Below are 21699 nucleotides of genomic sequence, written 5' to 3' on the forward strand. Positions count from 1 at the left end.
AATTTACCCGGAATTTTGCAACCCTGAGAATAATAGTTGTGTTTTGCACCGTGCAGTGTAGCATGTAAATACCTCCTGTCATCTGTCCTCCTGCCACCAGGTGTCAGCGCTGTGCTCCTGGGACTCATCCATCCACGACTCTGTGCACCTGAACCGCGTGACGTCACCCAACGAGCGTATCTACGTGATCATTAAAGCCACGGTGCAGCTCAGCCATCCTGTCTCCATGGAACTGGTGCTGCGCAAGAGGATCTCTGTCAACATCTACAACAAACAGGTCTGCACTGCCTGGACTGGAGACACACACACACACACACACACACAGACTGACAGACACACACACACACTGACAGACACACACACACATACACACACACACAGTGACAGACACACACACACACACACACGCACACACACACACACACACACAGACTGACAGACACACACACACACAGACTGACAGACAGACACACACACACACACAGACTGACAGACACACACACACACTGACAGACACACACACACACACACACACAGTGACAGACACACACACAGACACACACACACACACAGACTGACAGACACACACACACACACACACACAGACTGACAGACAGACACACACACACATACAGACTGACAGAAACGCACACACAGACTGACAGACACACACACACAGACTGACAGACACACACACAGACTGACAGACACACACACAGACTGACAGACACACACACAGACACACACACACACACAGACTGACTGACACACACACACAGACTGACAGACACACACACACACACAGACTGACAGACACACACACACACACAGACTGACAGACACACACACAGACTGACAGACAGACAAACATCTGTCAACATCTACAACAAACAGCACTGACCGGCCTGGTGACTACTGACATGACTGACAGCACATAATTAGATTAGAGAAACATTAAATCCCGGTTTCCCCGACCCAGATTAAGCCTAGTCCTGGACTAACAGGCATGCTAGGACTGGGTTTCACCTCTGTCCGGGCATCCTGCCCTGTAACGCTCTCTGTCTGCCATGTTGTTTTTCTCTGCCGTAGAGCTTCACCCAGAGTCTGAAGAGAAGGATGTCCTTGAAGAACACACTGTACTCAGTACTGATCCACCATGTTGTTTTTCTCTGTCGTAGAGCTTCACCCAGAGTCTGAAGAGAAGGATGTCCTTGAAGAACACACTGTACTCAGTACTGATCCACCATGTTGTTTTTCTCTGTCGTAGAGCTTCACCCAGAGTCTGAAGAGAAGGATGTCCGTGAAGAACACACTGTACTCAGTACTGATCCACCATGTTGTTTTTCTCTGTCGTAGAGCTTCACCCAGAGTCTGAAGAGAAGGATGTCCTTGAAGAACACACTGTACTCAGTACTGATCCACCATGTTGTTTTTCTCTGTCGTAGAGCTTCACCCAGAGTCTGAAGAGAAGGATGTCCGTGAAGAACACACTGTACTCAGTACTGATCCACCATGTTGTTTTTCTCTGTCGTAGAGCTTCACCCAGAGTCTGAAGAGAAGGATGTCCTTGAAGAACACACTGTACTCAGTACTGATCCAGCATGTTGTTTTTCTCTGTCGTAGAGCTTCACCCAGAGTCTGAAGAGAAGGATGTCCTTGAAGAACACACTGTACTCAGTACTGATCCACCATGTTGTTTTTCTCTGTCGTAGAGCTTCACCCAGAGTCTGAAGAGAAGGATGTCCTTGAAGAACACACTGTACTCAGTACTGATCCAGCATGTTGTTTTTCTCTGTCGTAGAGCTTCACCCAGAGTCTGAAGAGAAGGATGTCCTTGAAGAACACACTGTACTCAGTACTGATCCACCATGTTGTTTTTCTCTGTCGTAGAGCTTCACCCAGAGTCTGAAGAGAAGGATGTCCTTGAAGAACACACTGTACTCAGTACTGATCCAGCATGTTGTTTTTCTCTGTCGTAGAGCTTCACCCAGAGTCTGAAGAGAAGGATGTCCTTGAAGAACACACTGTACTCAGTACTGATCCACCATGTTGTTTTTCTCTGTCGTAGAGCTTCACCCAGAGTCTGAAGAGAAGGATGTCCTTGAAGAACACACTGTACTCAGTACTGATCCACCATGTTGTTTTTCTCTGTCGTAGAGCTTCACCCAGAGTCTGAAGAGAAGGATGTCCGTGAAGAACACACTGTACTCAGTACTGATCCACCATGTTGTTTTTCTCTGTCGTAGAGCTTCACCCAGAGTCTGAAGAGAAGGATGTCCTTGAAGAACACACTGTACTCAGTACTGATCCACCATGTTGTTTTTCTCTGTCGTAGAGCTTCACCCAGAGTCTGAAGAGAAGGATGTCCTTGAAGAACACACTGTACTCCTGTGGAGTCACCTATGAGATTCTGTCAAATATACCAAAGGTAAACAGATTCACTGTTCCTGTGTGATGTCAGTGTCACTGTGTTAAATATAGTATACCAACAATAACTAGTCTGAACCATCTGCAAGGGGACTAGTATCCACATAAAGTTAGAAACTATTTTTTATTTCATTTTTGGTATCCAGAGAAAATGGTACAATAAAAGTATTGTTCATTCATTTTCTTAAGGAGTGAGGGAGTCCCCCTTCTCACCTCTTTTATATCAAATCAAAGGTTATGTGTCACATGCTTGGTAGACAACAGGTGTAGACTGACGTTGAGACGCTTCCTTACGGGTCATTTTCCAACAATGCAGTTAAACATAAAATAAAATATTGTGACAGTGAATAACAAATAAAAATAACAAGTACAAATAACATGGCTATATACATACAGGAAGTACAGAATAACATGGATATATACAAACAAGAAGTACAGAATAACATGGCTATCTATATACAGGAAGTAGAAAATAACATGGCTATCTATATACAGGGAGTAGAAAATAACATGGTTATATACAGGGAGTAGAAAATAACATGGTTATATACAGGGAGTAGAAAATAACATGGCTATCTATATACAGGGAGTAGAAAATAACATGGCTATCTATATACAGGGAGTAGAAAATAACATGGCTATCTATATACAGGAAGTAGAAAATAACATGGCTATCTATATACAGGAAGTAGAAAATAACATGGCTATCTATATACAGGAAGTAGAAAATAACATGGCTATCTATATACAGGAAGTAGAAAATAACATGGCTATCTATATACAGGAAGTACAGAATAACATGGCTATATACATACAGGAAGTACAGAATAACATGGCTATATACATACAGGAAGTAGAAAATAACATGGCTATATACATACAGGAAGTAGAAAACAACATGGCTATCTACATACAGGAAGTAGAAAATAACATGGCTATCTACATACAGGAAGTAGAACATAACATGGCTATCTACATACAGGAAGTAGAAAATAACATGGCTATCTATATACAGGAAGTCGAAAATAACATGGCTGTCTACATACAGGAAGTACAGAATAACATGGCTATATACATACAGGAAGTACAGAATAACATGGCTATATACATACAGGAAGTACAGAATAGCATGGCTATATACATACAGGAAGTACAGAATAACATGGCTATATACATACAGGAAGTACAGAATAACATGGCTATATACATACAGGAAGTACAGAATAACATGGCTATCTATATACAGGAAGTACAGAATAACATGGCTATATACATGCAGGAAGTACAGAATAACATGGCTATCTATATACAGGAAGTAGAAAATAACATGGCTATCTATATACAGGAAGTAGAAAATAACATGGCAATCTAAATACAGGGAGTAGAAAATAACATGGCTATATACAGGAAGTACAAAATAACATGGCTATCTATATACAGGAAGTAGAAAATAACATGGCTATCTATATACAGGAAGTAGAAATAACATGGCTGTCTATATACAGGAAGTAGAAAATAACATGGCTATCTAAATACAGGGAGTAGAAAATAACATGGCTATATACAGGAAGTACAAAATAACATGGCTATCTATATACAGGAAGTAGAAAATAACATGGCTATCTATATACAGGAAGTAGAAATAACATGGCTATCTATATACAGGAAGTAGAAATAACATGGCTATCTATATACAGGAAGTAGAAAATAACATGGCTTTATATATACAGGAAGTCGAAAATAACATGGCTATCTATATACAGGAAGTAGAAAATAACATGGCTATCTATATACAGGAAGTAGAAAATAACATGGATATATACAGGAAGTAGAAAAAAACATGGATATATGCAGGGAGTAGAAAATAGCATGGCTAAATGCAGGAAGTAGAAAATAACATGGCTAAATACAGGAAGTAGAAAATAACATGGCTAAATACCCGAAGTAGAAAATAACATGGCAATTTACAGGAAGTAGAAAATAACATGGATATATACAGGAAGTAGAAAAAAGCATGGCTATATGCAGGGAGTAGAAAATAACATGGCTAAATACAGGAAGTAGAAAATAACATGGCTAAATACCCGAAGTAGAAAATAACATGGCTATTTACAGGAAGTAGAAAATAACATGGATATATACAGGAAATAGAAAAAAGTATGGCTATATGCAGGGAGTAGAAAATAGCATGGCTAAATGCAGGAAGTAGAAAATAACATGGCTAAATACAGGAAGTAGAAAATAACATGGCTAAATTCCTGAAGTAGAAAATAACATGGCTATTTACAGGAAGTAGAAAATAACATGACTATATACAGGGAGTAGAAAATAACATTGCTAAATGCAGGAAGTAGAAAATAACATGTTGTAATATGTTGTATGTTGTAATATAATAATGTTGTGTTGTAATATAATATAATAATGTTGTATTGTAGTGTAATAATATTGTGTTTTATTGTAGTATAATAATATTGTGTTGTATTGTAATATGATAATGTTGTGTTGTAATGTAATATGATAAGGTTGTATTGTAGTGTAATAATGTTGTGTTGTATTGTAGTACAATAATATTGTGTTGTATTGTAATATGATAGTGTTGTGTTGTATTGTAATATGATAATGTTGTGTTGTATTGTAATATGATAATGTTGTGTTGTATTGTAATATGATAATGTTGTGTTGTAATGTAATATGATAATGTTGTGTTGTATTGTAATATGATAATGTTGTGTTGTAATGTAATATGATAAGGCTGTATTGTAGTGTAATAATATTGTGTTGTAATGCAATATGATAATGTGTTGTATTGTAAAATGATAATGTTGTGGTGTAATTTAATACGATAATGTTGTGTTGCAATATGATATTGTTGTGTTGTAATATGATAATGGTGTGTTGTAATGTGATACGATAATGGCGTGTTGTAATACAATAATGATGTAATGTAATATGGTAATGCTGTGTTGTAATATGATAATGGTGTGTTGTAATATGATCATGTTGTGTTGTGATGTAATATGCCAATGTGTTGGATTGTAATATGATAATGTTGTATTGTAATGTAATACGATAATGTTGTGTTGTAATATGATCGTGTTGTAATGTAATATGATAATGTGTGGATTGTAATATGATAATGTTGTAATGTAATATGATAATGTGTTGTTTTGTAATATGATCGTAATGTGATGCGATAATGTGTTGTATTGTAATATGATAATGAGTTGTATTGTAATATGATCGTGCTGTAATGTAATATGATAATGTGTTGTATTGTAATATGATCGTGTTGTAATGTGATATGATAATGTGTTGTATTGTAATATGATAATGTTGTGTTGTAATGTAATATGATCATGTGTTGTATTGTAATATGATCGTGGTGTAATGTAATATGATAATCCGTTGTATTGTAATATGATAATGTTGTGTTGTAATGTAATACGATAATGTTGTGTTGTAATGTAATATGATCATGTGTTGTATTGTAATATGATAATGTTGTGTTGTAATGTAATATGATAATGTTGTATTGTAATATGATAATGTTGTGTTGTAATATGATAATGTCGTATTGTAATATGATAATGGTGTGCTGTAATGTAATGTGATAATGCTGTCGTGTAATATGATAATGCTGTGGTGTAATGCAATATGATAATGTTGTATTGTAATATGATAATGTTGTGTTGTAATGTAATATGATAATGTTGTAATGTAATATGATAATGTTGTGTTGTAATGTAATATGATAATGTTGTGTTGTAATGTAATATTATAATGTGGTGTTGTAATATGATAATGGTGTAATGTAATACGATAATGTTGTGTTTTATTGTAATACGATAATGTTGTATTGTAATATGATAATGTTGTATTATAATGGTGTGTCCAGGCGTCTGAGGAGCCTGAGGAGAGAGAGACTCTGGCCCTGATGGCAGCGAGGGGAGACGGTGAGGAGAGTCAGGATGGACAGACCTACATAGAGCAATACACCAGAGGACTTCTGGAGGTGGAGAATATACTGAGCCTGGAGAGACTCAGACAGGTACTTCACACACACACACACAATTCACACACTACACACACACACACACACACACACACTTCACGCTGTTGAATCGTACTGCCTCTTGCTGTTACACATGGTAAATGATGAGTTTAGATGTGTGTGAATCCTGTGTGGTTTGTGTAACGGAGGTTTCTAGATGGATCACTGCCAACCACATTTCTCTCTGGGGACAATAAAGTTTTTTTGATTGATGTCATCAGGCGGTGACGGTGAAGGAAGCTCTGTCTGTTAAAGGGAGAAACATCAGAAGGAGCTTCAGCACCCCCAACGTACAGCATGTAAGAGACATACACACACACACACACACACACACACACACCAGTACCCCCAACGTACAGCATGTAGGAGACATACACACACACACACCAGTACCCCCAACGTACAGCATGTAAGAGACATACACACACACACACACACACACACACACACACACACACACCAGTACCCCCAACGTACAGCATGTAAGAGACACACACACACACACACACACACACACCAGCACCCCCAACGTACAGCATGTAAGAGACACACACACACACACACCAGCACCCCCAACGTACAGCATGTAAGAGACATACACACACACACACACACACACACCAGTACCCCCAACGTACAGCATGTAAGAGACATACACACACACACACACACACCAGTACCCCCAACGTACAGCATGTAAGAGACATACACACACACACACACACACACCAGCACCCCCAACGTACAGCATGTAAGAGACACACACACACACCAGCACCCCCAACGTACAGCATGTAAGAGACACACACACACACACACACCAGCACCCCCAACGTACAGCATGTAAGAGACACACACACACACCAGCACCCCCAACGTACAGCATGTAAGACACACACACACACACACACACACACCAGCACCCCCAGCGTACAGCATTTAAGAGACACACACACACATAAACACACACACACATAAACACACACACCCCAACGTACAGCATGTAAGAGACACACACACACACACACACCAGCACCCCCAACGTACAGCATGTAAGAGACACACACACACACCAGCACCCCCAACGTACAGCATGTAAGACACACACACACACACACACACACACCAGCACCCCCAACGTACAGCATTTAAGAGACACACACACACATAAACACACACACACCAGCACCCCCAACGTACAGCATGTAAGAGACACACACACACACACACACACACACCAGTACCCCCAATGTACAGCATGTAAGACACACACACACACACACCAGCACCCCCAACGTACAGCATGTAAGACAGAAATGTGTGTGTGTCAGTGAGAGTTAGTGATCGCTTGCTGTTGTTTTCTAGACTTCCTGCAGCAAAACAGACCTGATTGGCTGGGAGGATGTAGACTGGAAGGTACAGTACAGTAGGATGGTTCATTATTATAACACAGACCTGATTGGCTGGGAGGATGTAGACTGGACGGTACAGTACAGTAGGATGGTTCGTTATTATAAAACAGACCTGATTGGCTGGGAGGATGTAGACTGGAAGGTACAGTAGGATGGTTCATTATTATAAACAGACCTGATTGGCTGGGAGGATGTAGACTGGAAGGTACAGTACAGTAGGATGGTTCATTATTATGAACAGACCTGATTGGCTGGGAGGATGTAGACTGGAAGGTACAGTACAGTACAGTAGGATGGTTCATTATTATAACACAGACCTGATTGGCTGGGAGGATGTAGACTGGACGGTACAGTACAGTAGGATGGTTCATTATTATGAACAGACCTGATTGGCTGGGAGGATGTAGACTGGAAGGTATAATACTGTACTGTCTGGTCCTCCTCCAGGGTCATTGTGACTATAACTGTCTGTCTGTCTGTCTGTCTGGTCTGGTCTGGTCCTCCTCCAGGACCATTGTGACTCTAACCTGTCTGTCTGTCTGGTCCTCCAGGACCATTGTGACTCTAACCTGTCTGTCTGGTCCTCCAGGACCATTGTGACTCTAACCTGTCTGTCTGTCTGGTCCTCCTCCAGGACCATTGTGACTCTAACCTGTCTGTCTGTCTGGTCCTCCAGGACCATTGTGACTCTAACCTGTCTGTCTGTCTGGTCCTCCAGGACCATTGTGACTCTAACCTGTCTGTCTGTCTGGTCCTCCAGGACCATTGTGACTCTAACCTGTCTGTCTGTCTGGTCCTCCTCCAGGACCATTGTGACTCTAACCTGTCTGTCTGTCTGGTCCTCCAGGACCATTGTGACTCTTAACTTGTCTGTCTGTCTGGTCCTCCAGGACCATTGTGACTCTAACCTGTCTGTCTGGTCCTCCAGGACCATTGTGACTCTAACTTGTCTGTCTGTCTGGTCCTCCAGGACCATTGTGACTCTAACCTGTCTGTCTGGTCCTCCAGGACCATTGTGACTCTAACTTGTCTGTCTGTCTGGTCCTCCAGGACCATTGTGACTCTAACCTGTCTGTCTGGTCCTCCAGGACCATTGTGACTCTAACTTGTCTGTCTGTCTGGTCCTCCAGGACCATTGTGACTCTAACCTGTCTGTCTGGTCCTCCAGGACCATTGTGACTAACCTGTCTGTCTGTCTGGTCCTCCAGGACCATTGTGACTCTAACCTGTCTGTCTGGTCCTCCAGGACCATTGTGACCTTCATCAGGATGTCTCTGACTGCACTCCCCAGGACGGTGGTTCTCTGTGTGGGACGCCACTCAGAAACAAGACAGAGAATCACGGTAAACAACCAGAAATCAACAGCATCAACTCCAGCTATAGTTGAGACCAGGAGGCCTGACCAGGAAACTCTTGTTTTAGATCATATTGAGGGCCATGAGTGTTTCTCAGTCAGGAAAACCTCCAGGCTCTCCCTCCGTATGAGGACTGTAATAGGAAGTCATTGGCTGGTTTCCCAGACAGATTAAGAATAGTATAGGACTAAAAATCATTCTAAATGTAGAATTTAAAGAGCTATGATGTTTGTTTTTACTAGTGCGTTCCCCCTCAGGTCTGGTACCAGAGAGCCCCACCTTCTTCAACTCCAGCCCGTTCAAGGCCCTCTCTCCCCAGACGCCCAAGTTCCTCAAGTCTCTGCTGCCGGTCAGAGAGGAGAGCAAGACCAAGAGAGTCCTGGAGGCACGACCACTACTGGGACAGGAGGTATGGGCCACAACCATCCCTCTCTGTCTTTATCCATCCATCCATCCCTCTCTCTCTCTCTCTAGTCATCTCTGGCCCCGTTTATTTCATCTCTCCTCTCTTTCTTTATCCATCCCTCTATCTCTCTCGCTCTCTCTCTCTCTCTCTCTCTCTCTCTCTCTCTCTCTCTCTCTCTCTTTCTCTCTCTAGTCATCTCTGGCCCCTTTTATCTCTCCTCTCTTTCTTTCTGGCTTTCCTTATTTCCTTTCCTGTGTTTTGCTTCTTCATCTCCTTTTTCTTCCCCTGCCGTTCCCATGGTTCCCAAGTCCAGTGACATCCCTCCTTGTCTGCAATGTGACAGTATGACAGTACGCCAGTAGTAGTCATTGAAGACAGGACATTCTAAGTCCAGTGACATCCCTCCTTGTCTGCACTGTGACAGTATGACAGTACGTCAGTAGTAGTCATTGAAGACAGGACATTCTAAGTGAATCCAGTAAACACAGGCAGATATTTACTACAATCAACAGCTACTAATTCTACTAAACCTGTCTGATGACTGCTGATTGTTCTGGCTGAATGTGATCTGCTCACATATGTTTATCTATTGTGTGAATGGGGAGCTCCATGCTCTACATCTATTGTGTGAATGGGGAGCTCCATGCTCTACATCTATTGTGTGAATGGGGAGCTCCATGCTCTACATCTATTGTGTGAATGGGGAGCTCCATGCTCTACATCTATTGTGTGAATGGGGAGCTCCATGCTCTACATCTATTGTGTGAATGGGGAGCTCCATGCTCTACATCTATTGTGTGAATGGGGAGCTCCATGCTCTACATCTATTGTGTGAATGGGGAGCTCCATGCTCTACATCTATTGTGTGAATGGGGAGCTCCATGCTCTAGATCTACTGTGTGAATGGGGAGCTCCATGCTCTACATCTATTGTGTGAATGGGGAGCTCCATGCTCTACATCTATTGTGTGAATGGGGAGCTCCATGCTCTACATCTATTGTGTGAATGGGGAGCTCCATGCTCTACATCTATTGTGTGAATGGGGAGCTCCATGCTCTACATCTATTGTGTGAATGGGGAGCTCCATGCTCTACATCTATTGTGTGAATGGGGAGCTCCATGCTCTACATCTAGCTGCACTGAACTAGCATGACATTTAGGATGCCAACCATGTCCATCTAATACACATGGTTTTCCATTCAATGTGGCCTGCATGTCTGTATCACCAGTTCCACTAACTAACTAACTCTACACCCTATGGACTGTGCATGTATGTATGTTAACTCACCTGCTCCATGCATGCCTCCTGTGTGACTCCCATCTGCAGAGCATGCGCTCTTCATGTGTGGACAGCTCTGTGCTGCTCCCCCCTCCCTGCCACGGCCAAGCCCCCTGGCGCAGGCCCAGAGCGGGCAGCGAGGGCCACCGCAGCCCCTCCACCGCCACCCTCACCCACTCCACCCTCACCCTCAGTACCTGCACCAGCAGGAAGCTCAGCCTCACACTGCCACACACCGCTGTAAGTCACACACACACACGCACGCACGCACGCACACACACACACACACACACACACACACACACACACACACACAAATACCATGGTGCCTTGAAGTGAATACGGCATGAAGTGCATGATGTCATCAGCTCATGTTTTTTCCAACATCCTCTCAACCAACCACCAGTCCATCCATGGTTACAGTCGCTGTCCTCAATGCATTTTAATATCATGTAGTAGGTGGTAGGCTCCAGTGGTGGCTGGTGACACAGTCAATCAGAAGACGGCTCTTTGTAACAGCTGGAATGGAAAACATTGAATGGTATCAAACATATCAAACACTTGATTCCATTCAACCCCCCCACCAGCCTCCACCGATAGGCTCCACCGATAGGCTCCACCGATAGGCTCCCCTGATAGGCTCCCCTGATAGGCTCCCCTGCAGAAAGAAACAGTAGCTGACATTGTCTCTGGTGCGTTCTGTCCTGTGTCCCTGTCTGTCCCTGTGTAATGTCTGTCCTGTGTCCCTGTCTGTCCCTGTGTCCCTGTCTGTCCCTGTGTGGTGTCTATCCTGTGTCCCTGTCTGTCCCTGTGTGATGTCTGTCTGTCCCTGTGTGGTGTCTGTCCTGTGTCTGTCTGGCTGTTCCTGTGTGATGTCTATCCTGTGTCCCTGTCTGTCTCTGTGTGATGTCTGTCTGTCTCTGTGTGGTGTCTGTCTGTTTCTGTGTGGTGTCTGTCTCTGTGTGGTGTCTATCCTGTGTCCCTGTCTGTCTCTGTGTGGTGTCTGTCTGTCTCTGTGTGATGTCTGTCTCTGTGTGATGTCTGTCTGTCTCTGTGTGATGTCTGTCTGTCTCTGTGTGGTGTCTGTCTGTCTCTGTGTGATGTCTGTCTCTGTGTGATGTCTGTCTCTGTGTGGTGTCTGTCTCTGTGTGATGTCTGTCTCTGTGTGATGTCTGTCTCTGTGTGGTGTCTGTCTCTGTGTGATGTCTGTCTCTGTGTGATGTCTGTCTGTCTCTGTGTGGTGTCTGTCTGTCTCTGTGTGATGTCTGTCTCTGTGTGGTGTCTGTCTCTGTGTGGTGTCTGTCTCTGTGTGATGTCTGTCTCTGTGTGATGTCTGTCTCTGTGTGGTGTCTGTCTCTGTGTGGTGTCTGTCTCTGTGTGGTGTCTGTCTCTGTGTGATGTCTGTCTCTGTGTGATGTCTGTCTCTGTGTGGTGTCTGTCTCTGTGTGATGTCTGTCTCTGTGTGATGTCTGTCTCTGTGTGATGTCTGTCTCTGTGTGATGTCTGTCTCTGTGTGGTGTCTATTCCAGGACTCTGAGGAGGAGACAGACATGGCCCTGAGTTTGGGTCTGGGCCCTCAGGACTTCCACAGCTTCCAGTCCTACATCCCAGAGGACTTTGCCAACTTTGAGGTGTACAACGCTGCCCTGGAGAGCCAGGAGGGGGGGACGGGGGGCAGGGGAGAGCTGAGGGGGGTTCGGGGACGTGGTGGAGGGGGGGAAAGAGAGGGGGCTCCCCGGAGCCCCACCGCCAGCAGCTGCACCAGCGGTTACTTCTCCCACAGTGCCTCAGACGCCACGCTCTCTGACGTGCCATTCGGGGCCAGCGACAGCTCCGACCAGCTCAGCGCCTCCGCAGTGGGTCAAGACAGAAATGACCCTGACCGGGAAACCCACAACCTCCACCCCCACGAGTCCCCCTCCTTCCACTGCACCAGCACGGCCCGAGGCTGTGTCCAGACCAGAAGTGTCTCGCCGTGGGGTGACACCCAAACCCCTGCGTGTCCCCCCGGCGTCCCCTCCCAGCCCCTCCCCACCACCTCCCCCTCCTCCCCTGTCAGTATTCCTAACTGCTCAGAGCAGCCACCCTCCCCCTCCTCCCCTGTCAGTATTCCTAACTGCTCAGAGCAGCCACCCTCCCCGCAGCCCCGCAGGTGTGTCCTCAGCGTCAGCCAAGAGTTTACAGACTTCAAGGGGGCCGACGACGGCATGGAGGATCTGGGTGAGCTGGGACACTTCCAGTCTGGGGATGCACCACACATATCCCCTGTCCCAGCGGAGGAGGAGAAAGGGGGCTCTGGCAGCAGGCACCAGACCTCTGACAAAGACCTGGTCGTCATCAACACACAACAACAACAACATACATCTCACCCCGGTAACGCCCGGCTCCCTCAGCCCCACTCACACCTCCACAACGGCAAACAGTGTATCGGCAGCGTAGCCGTGCCACGCCCACCACCCTCCAGCCCGCCAGGCCAGCTAGCAGGAGGAGAGCCCCAGATCCAGGAGCCAATCCAGGGAGACCTACCTCCAGGGAGCCCCTGTCCCAGCCCATGCTGCCCTAGCCCCAACCCCAGCAGCACTGAGGCCTCTGGGGACTCCTGCAGCGGAGACGAGGGCTCTGGTTCTCCGGTGGCCCAGCTGCCTGACTGGATGGCTCCCGGGGAGCAGGTCTGGGTGGGGAAGAGGAGCGGCACGGTGCACTACGTCGGCGGGGTGGAGTTCGCCAAGGGGATCTGGGTCGGGGTGCAGCTGGACCTGGCTGTGGGTGAGTGGCTGTTTAGTTATCAAATGATGTTCTGTGTAATAATGATGTACTGGGATGCCTCCCAGTTCCTTATCTACTGTAGTGCCCTATGTAGGGTGCATCCATAGTGTGCTGGTCAAAAGTAGTGCACTATATAGGGTGAGACTGTCATTTGGGACATTCTCTTAGAGTGCTGGTGCTCTGGCAATACTTAACTGACCTTAACTGGACCTGTGAGGAACCTGTCATGTGTTTGAGATGTATGGTGAATGGTCACATGACTCCTGAATATCCCCTCTGTCTCCACTGTCCAGGCAAGCACAACGGGACAGTCCAGGGGAGGGTTTACTTCCGCTGTCCTCCAGGCCACGGGGTGTTCGTCAAGCCCTCCTGTCTCACTAGAGGACCCCCCTCCATGGACACCACAGACCCCCAGCCTCTGGTCCGATAAAATTCACTAAACTCCCCAAATTCCCAGTCTTTCCAGGAATCACGGTTGGAATATTCCCAGAATCAGGAGGGAATAAGAAGGAACTCCAGAATCCTCAAACCAGCATTTCTGGAAAACCTGGGAATTTGGGGAAAGGAACTTTCCACCCAGGACTATCATCTAAAGGGGGTACCCAGATCCAGAGCAGTTTCTACAAGACCAGGCCCAGATCCAGAACAGTTTCTACTAGACCAGGGCCAGATCCAGAACAGTTCCTACTAGACCAGGCCCAGATCTAGAACAGTTCCTACTAGACCAGGCCCAGATCTAGAACAGTTCCTACTAGATCAGGGCCAGATCCAGAACAGTTTCTACTAGATCAGGGCCAGATCCAGAACAGTTCCTACTAGACCAGGCCCAGATCTAGAACAGTTCCTACTAGACCAGGGCCAGATCCAGAACAGTTCCTACTAGACCAGGGCCAGATCCAGAACAGTTCCTACTAGACCAGGCCCAGATCCAGAACAGTTCCTACTAGACCAGGCCCAGATCTAGAACAGTTCCTACTAGATCAGGGCCAGATCCAGAACAGTTCCTACTAGACCAGGGCCAGATCCAGAACAGTTCCTACTAGACCAGGGCCAGATCCAGAACAGTTCCTACTAGACCAGGCCCAGATCTAGAACAGTTCCTACTAGACCAGGGCCAGATCTAGAACAGTTTCTACTAGATCAGGGCCAGATCCAGAATAGTTCCTACTAGACCAGGGCCAGATCCAGAACAGTTCCTACTAGACCAGGGGCAGCTGTCAGCGCTCAACAGCTGAGCCCCAAAACCAGCTCTTCTTCTCTCATTCTCACCCTCCCTCTGTTCCACTAGACTTCCGATCATGTGTTCTGTCTGTCGGTATGAACGTCTGCTTTCCCTTTAACATATCTGTCCCATGCGTTTTATGAAGGCATATCATCGTTCAATATCGTTGTTCACTGAAAGTCAAACGCACACATCCAAGTTTTCTGCTGCGTTATTTTAGCTAGAGAGCGTGTAGATGGATAGACATGACCCACACGTGTTTATCTGACGGTGGTATCATTGAATCAGCTCAGCAGCTCATATTCCTGTGCAAACACCAGATCTTCCTGTAGAGGTGACAGAAAGTTGTCATCTGGGGTGTGTGGATCCAGAATGTACTAGTGTTGATAACTCACTGATATCCGGATTGGTTATCCAAGTCACTGTGATATGTCGTCAGGGGTTACCAAAGAACTAAGGTTTCATATCTGCTGTTTTAACTGGTGTGTGTGTGTGTGTGTGTGTGTGTGTGTGTGTGTGTGTGTGTGTGTGTGTGTGTGTGTGTGTGTGTGTGTGTGTGTGTGTGTGTGTGTGTGTGTGTGTGTGTGTGTGTGTGTGTGTGTGTGTGTGTGTGTGTGTGTGTGTGTGTGTGTGTGTGTGTGTGTACATATGATATGTGTGTCAAAGTAAACATAGTGCCTAGGCCACGAGTCCTCATGAACTTTTGGGCCATCTGCAAACAAATCATGAATTGAACATGATTTCATGAATTTGAAGATGTATGACTGTGGTTGCTATGTTGCCCATGTAGGCTTCATCATTAGCCTGTTGTTGTTGTTGTTGGTGGTGTACTGTAACACTGTGGAATGACAGATTGTCCCCCCCCCCCACTGAAACTATTGGGACTGTTGCCATTGCTGACTGACTGAATCATGCTTCTTGCACTGGAGTGGATCAACCCTCGCAGAGTTCCTCACACAAGACTTCTGTCTTCCATTCAGGACAAAGGAAACGTATCCTTATCTGTGCGTGTTTCTCAGTTTCTCCACTGTCCTACATTGTGCCTCTCAAGGGGATGGAAACTGAGGTGTCCATGTTGGATCTATGCTGTGTCAACTATCTGAATTAAGCGACTTGGCTTCCTCTGGGTCGTATTCACTAGGCACAAAATGGAAGAAAACAGACTGAAAAGGGGAAGGAGTACATGGACTTGTCCAATAAGAAACTCTCTGTTTTTGTTTTGCAAAACCTTTTCCGTTGCAGAACGTTTTGCTATGGTGTATGTACGCTAATGAATATGATCCCGGTTGTGAGGATCACTTCACTGAGTTTACAAAACATTAAGAACACTGCTCTTTCCATGAGACAGACTGACCAGGTGAATCCAGGTGACAGCAGTCCCTTCTTCATGTCACTTGTTGAATCCACTTGTAGATGAAGGGGAGGAGACAGGTTAAAGAAGGATTTTTAGGCCCTGAGACATGGATTGTGTGTGAGGGCCATTCAGAGGGTGAACGAGCAAGACAAAAGATTTAAGTGCCTTTGAACGGGGGTTGGTAGTAGGTGCCAGGGGTACCGGTTTGTGTCAAGAACTGCAACGCTGCTGAGTTTTTCCACACGCAACAGTTTCCTGTGTCAATCAAGTATTTTCCACCACCCGAAGGACATCCAGCCAACTGGACACAACTGTGGGAAGCATTGGAGTCAACATGGGCCAGCATCCCTGTGGAACGCTTTCAACTCCTTGTAGAGTCAACATGGGCCAGCATCACTGTGGAACGCTTTCAACTCCTTGTAGAGTCAACATGGGCCAGCATCCCTGTGGAACGCTTTCAACTCCTTGTAGAGTCAACATGGGCCAGCATCCCTGTGGAACGCTTTCAACTCCTTGTCGAGTCAACATGGGCCAGCATCCCTGTGGAACGCTTTCAACTCCTTGTAGAGTCAACATGGGCCAGCATCCCTGTGGAACGCTTTCAACTCCTTGTCGAGTCAACATGGGCCAGCATCCCTGTGGAACGCTATCAACTCCTTGTAGAGTCAACATGGGCCAGCATCCCTGTGGAACGCTTTCAACTCCTTGTCAAGTCAACATGGGCCAGCATCCCTGTGGAACGCGTTCAACTCCTTGTAGAGTCAACATGGGCCAGCATCCCTGTGGAACGCTTTCAACTCCTTGTAGAGTTCATGCCCTGAGAATTTAGGCTGTTCTGAGGGCAAAAGGAGGTGCAACTCAATATTAGTAAGGTGTTCTTAGTGTTTTGTATACTCAGTGTGTACTATAATGCATTGTCCCTCTCAAGGGGGTGGAAACTGAGGCTAGACTGGGCCTGACTGAAGGCTGGCTGGCCTGATGCATGATGACCTGAAGCTCACAGGCATTTACAATGCCCTCCACCAATACCTTGGCCTGTTACTGTTAGGTTGAATGCCCTCCTCCAATCCCCTGGACTGGAACTGTTAGGTTGAATGCCCTCCTCCAATCCCCTGGACTGTTACTGTTAGGTTGAATGCCCTCCTCCAATCCCCTGGACTGTTACTGTTAGGTTGAATGCCCTCCTCCAATCCCCTGGACTGTTACTGTTAGGTTGAATGCCCTCCTCCAATCCCCTGGACTGTTACTGTTAGGTTGAATGCCCTCCACCAATCCCCTGGACTGTTACTGTTAGGTTGAATGCCCTCCTCCAATCCCCTGGACTGTTACTGTTAGGTTGAATGCCCTCCTCCAATCCCCTGGACTGTTACTGTTAGGTTGAATGCCCTCCTCCAATCCCCTGGACTGTTACTGTTAGGTTGAATGCCCTCCACCAATCCCCTGGACTGTTACTGTTAGGTTGAATGACTAATGATGAACCCTACCTACAGTGATTTGCTCTGACAGCATTTTCTATGTTAATTTGACTAATGAGTAACATTTAAGTATTTTTTTAGAGATACTCATGTCAACAAATGAATTTAGTTTATTTTACAGGGAGAGGTGTATGAACAGGGGATGGACACTATGAGGAAATGGGAGGGGAGAGATGATGTCAAATAGTTTTATAACCTGAATGATGAACCATGTCTCTGACATGTTGTATTTTATTGGAGCTGTGGATGTGGCTAGCTCTGGTCCAGGGGGTTAGTGCATTCCTCGCTAACGCCCTGGACCAGAGCTAGTTGTGGCTAACTGTGGTGGAGAGAAATAGAATTTTAAAATGCTGTAATTTTAAGTAAATAAGAAAAGAAACCCAATACCTTACTTTAAAGACAAGATCAAAGCTGCTCTCCCTAATGAGGAGTTGTACATATAAATGTATTTGAACATAGTATTATTTGCAATATTATAATGTACAGAAGAATTGTATTTATAATGTATCTCAACAAACTGTTTTAATTGGTACAAAGATGTTCTAGAATACAGAACGTTTACAATCTAAACACTTGTGTGTGTGTGTGTCGCCTCTTATTTGCATTCAATCATTTGAGTCAATGCAGGTATTTATTGAGACTCGTGCAACTATTTCTTCCTGAATACAGCCTCATTGAAGTGTTTGAGTGTAATTCAAGGTGTCGAGTAGGAATAATTATACGGAACAAAAATATAAACGCAACGTGTAAAGTGTTGGTCCCATGTTTCATGAGCTGAAATAAAACATCACAGACATTTTCCATACGCACAAAAAGCTTATTTCTCTCCAATTTTGGGCACAAATTAGTTTACATCCCTGTTAGTGAGCAGTTCTACTTTGCCAAGGTAATCCATCCACCTGACAGGTGTGGCATATCAAGAATCTGATTAAACAACATGATCAGTACACAGGTGCACCTTGTGCAGTTTGTCAAACAACACAATGCTACAGATGTTTCAAGTTTTGAGGGAGTGTGCATTTGGCATGCTGACTGCAGGAATGTTGCTGTTGCCAGACAATTTAATGTTAATTTCTCTACCATAAGCCGTCTCCAATGTCATTTTAGAGTATTACGTCCAACTGGCCTCACAACCTCAGACCACGTGTAACCACGCCAACCCAGGACCTCCACATCCGGCTTCTTCACCTCAGACCACGTGTAACCACGCCAGCCCAGGACCTCCACATCCTGCTTCTTCACCTCAGACCACGTGTAACCACGCCAGCCCAGGACCTCCACATCCTGCTTCTTCACCTCAGACCACGTGTAACCACGCCAGCCCAGGACCTCCACATCCGGCTTCTTCACCTCAGACCACGTGTAACCACGCCAACCCAGGACCTCCACATCCTGCTTCTTCACCTCAGACCACGTGTAACCACGCCAACCCAGGACCTCCACATCCGGCTTCTTCACCTCAGACCACGTGTAACCACGCCAACCCAGGACCTCCACATCCGGCTTCTTCACCTCAGACCACGTGTAACCACGCCAACCCAGGACCTCCACATCCGGCTTCTTCACCTCAGACCACGTGTAACCACGCCAGCCCAGGACCTCCACATCCTGCTTCTTCACCTGTGCTTTTGTCTGAATACCAGAGGAGTATTTCTGTCTGTAATAATGCCCTTTTGTGGGGGAAAACTAATTCTGATTAGCTTGGCCTGGCTCCCAACTCAGTGCTCCTATGCCCTTCCAGGCCCCCCATGGCTGCTCCCCTGCCCAGTCATATGAAATCCATATTTAAGGGCCTAATGAATGTATTGAAATTGACTGATTTCCTCATATGAACTGTAACTCTGTAAAATCTGTGAAGTTGTTGCATGTTGTGTTTATATTTGTGTTGAGTATATTACTGTATGCTTCATAGTGGAAATGCTGTGTCATTGGTGCAATATTATTTTCAAAGGTTGTGTTTTAAGAGTGGTTTCACTAGGTGGTGCTAGTTAACCGTCTGAGTTAGAGGTAGTGCTCTCCACGGTGACCCAGAGAAGAGACTGAGTTAGAGGTAGTGCTCTCCACAGTGACCCAGAGAAGAGACTTGAGTTAGAGGTAGTGCTCTCCACAGTGACCCAGAGAAGAGACTGAGTTAGAGGTAGTGCTCTCCACAGTGACCCAGAGAAGAGACTTGAGTTAGAGGTAGTGCTCTCCACAGTGACCCAGAGAAGAGACTGAGTTAGAGGTAGTTCTCTCCACAGTGACCTAGAGAAGAGACTGAGTTAGAGGTAGTGCTCTCCACAGTGACCCAGAGAAGAGACTGAGTTAGAGGTAGTTCTCTCCACAGTGACCCAAAGAAGAGACTGAGTTAGAGGTAGTTCTCTCCACAGTGACCCAGAGAAGAGACTGAGTTAGAGGTAGTGCTCTCTACAGTGACCCAGAGAAGAGACTGAGTTAGAGGTAGTGCTCTCCACAGTGACCCAGAGAAGAGACTGAGTTAGAGGTAGTGCTCTCCATAGTGACCCAGAGAAGAGACTGAGTTAGAGGTAGTTCTCTCCACAGTGACCCAGAGAAGAGACTGAGTTAGAGGTAGTTCTCTCCACAGTGACCCAGAGAAGAGACTGAGTTAGAGGTAGTGCTCTCCACAGTGACCCAGAGAAGAGACTGAGTTAGAGGTTGCCGGTCAGCAGTGGCGATTTTAGCATGTAAATCTTGGTGGGGCAAAATCCCAAAACAAAAGTGGGGTGCATGCCAGCAAAGCCACTACACAACACAACACTAAACAATACATGAATTGCACTATAGCAGGAACAAACTGTTAGGGCCTCCATAAAGCTGTCCCAACAGCAGAGCTTTCTTTTCTACACCATGGAGTGAATCCTTACCACTGCTACACCTGGTTATCAGGGGAGCTTCATCTGGCAGCGAAACAGTTCATTCAGCCTCATTTACTGCCCTTTTTATAAAACATAGCTGATATGGCTGACTTGTTTAAACAAATGTGGTTTCTACTGACAATTGAGATGTACAAACTATGGCATAAGGGGATGACGAGCAGATAAGAGGCAATCTGTAATTTTGATTAAGACATTAGTGAGAGAGCTAGGACAGACGTAGTCAATATAACTGTTTATCACTTTTGAAATGTACAGCGACAGAATTCAGAACAAATCCATTTTTATTTGTCACATACACATGGTTAGCAGATGTTAATGCGAGTGTAGCGAAATGCTTGTGCTTGAAGTCAGGTGCAGGAGAGCAGAGAGTTGTGATCTACTGGTGTAGAGGTCAGGTGCAGGTGGGCAGAGAGTTGTGATCTACTGGTGTAGAAGTCAGGTGCAGGAGAGCAGAGAGTTGTGATCTACTGGTGTAGAGGTCAGGTGCAGGAGGGCAGAGAGTTGTGATCTACTGGTGTAGAAGTCAGGTGCAGGAGAGCAGAGAGTTGTGATCTACTGGTGTAGAAGTCAGGTGCAGGAGAGCAGAGAGTTGTGATCTACTGGTGTAGGAGTCAGGTGCAGGAGAACAGAGAGTTGTGATCTACTGGTGTTGAAGTCAGGTGCAGGAGAGCAGAGAGTTGTGATCTACTGGTGTAGAAGTCAGGTGCAGGAGAGCAGAGAGTTGTGATCTACTGGTGTAGAAGTCAGGTGCAGGAGAGCAGAGAGTTGTGATCTACTGGTGTAGAAGTCAGGTGCAGGAGAGCAGAGAGTTGTGATCTATTGGTGTAGGAGTCAGGTGCAGGAGAACAGAGAGTTGTGATCTACTGGTGTTGAAGTCAGGTGCAGGAGAGCAGAGAGTTGTGATCTACTGGTGTGGAAGTCAGGTGCAGGAGAGCAGAGAGTTGTAATCTACTGGTGTTGAAGTCAGGTGCAGGAGAGCAGAGAGTTGTGATCTACTGGTGTAGAAGTCAGGTGCAGGAGAGCAGAGAGTTGTGATCTACTGATGTAGGAGTCAGGTGCATGAGAACAGAGAGTTG

General features: G+C 45.6%; 1 protein-coding gene across 3 annotated transcripts in view; it reads left to right on the plus strand.

Annotated features, from left to right (window-relative positions):
- LOC149984356 (kinesin-like protein KIF13A) overlaps nucleotides 1–15097 on the plus strand; it is a 170347-nt gene extending 155250 nt beyond the window's left edge. The window contains exons 32-41 of one of the 3 annotated variants that reach the window (XM_090220756.1): nucleotides 101–277; nucleotides 2336–2428; nucleotides 6323–6475; nucleotides 6700–6777; nucleotides 7844–7894; nucleotides 9137–9233; nucleotides 9488–9654; nucleotides 10979–11170; nucleotides 12460–13696; nucleotides 13990–15097. In XM_090220756.1, coding sequence (XP_090076882.1) covers nucleotides 101–277; nucleotides 2336–2428; nucleotides 6323–6475; nucleotides 6700–6777; nucleotides 7844–7894; nucleotides 9137–9233; nucleotides 9488–9654; nucleotides 10979–11170; nucleotides 12460–13696; nucleotides 13990–14126 — 2382 coding nt within the window. In that variant the 3' untranslated portion in view covers nucleotides 14127–15097. Of the gene's footprint in view, nucleotides 1–100; nucleotides 278–1089; nucleotides 1314–2335; nucleotides 2429–6322; nucleotides 6476–6699; nucleotides 6778–7843; nucleotides 7895–9136; nucleotides 9234–9487; nucleotides 9655–10978; nucleotides 11171–12459; nucleotides 13697–13989 lie in introns of those variants that run through there. The other 2 variants (XM_090220758.1, XM_090220765.1) reach the window with 2 other exon arrangements.
- The last annotated feature ends 6602 nt before the right edge of the window (nucleotides 15098–21699 follow it).

The sequence above is a fragment of the Oncorhynchus mykiss genome, chromosome 3, assembly GCF_057628025.1.
Source record: "Oncorhynchus mykiss isolate SJ-2025 chromosome 3, ASM5762802v1, whole genome shotgun sequence".
Lineage (NCBI taxonomy): Eukaryota > Metazoa > Chordata > Actinopteri > Salmoniformes > Salmonidae > Oncorhynchus > Oncorhynchus mykiss.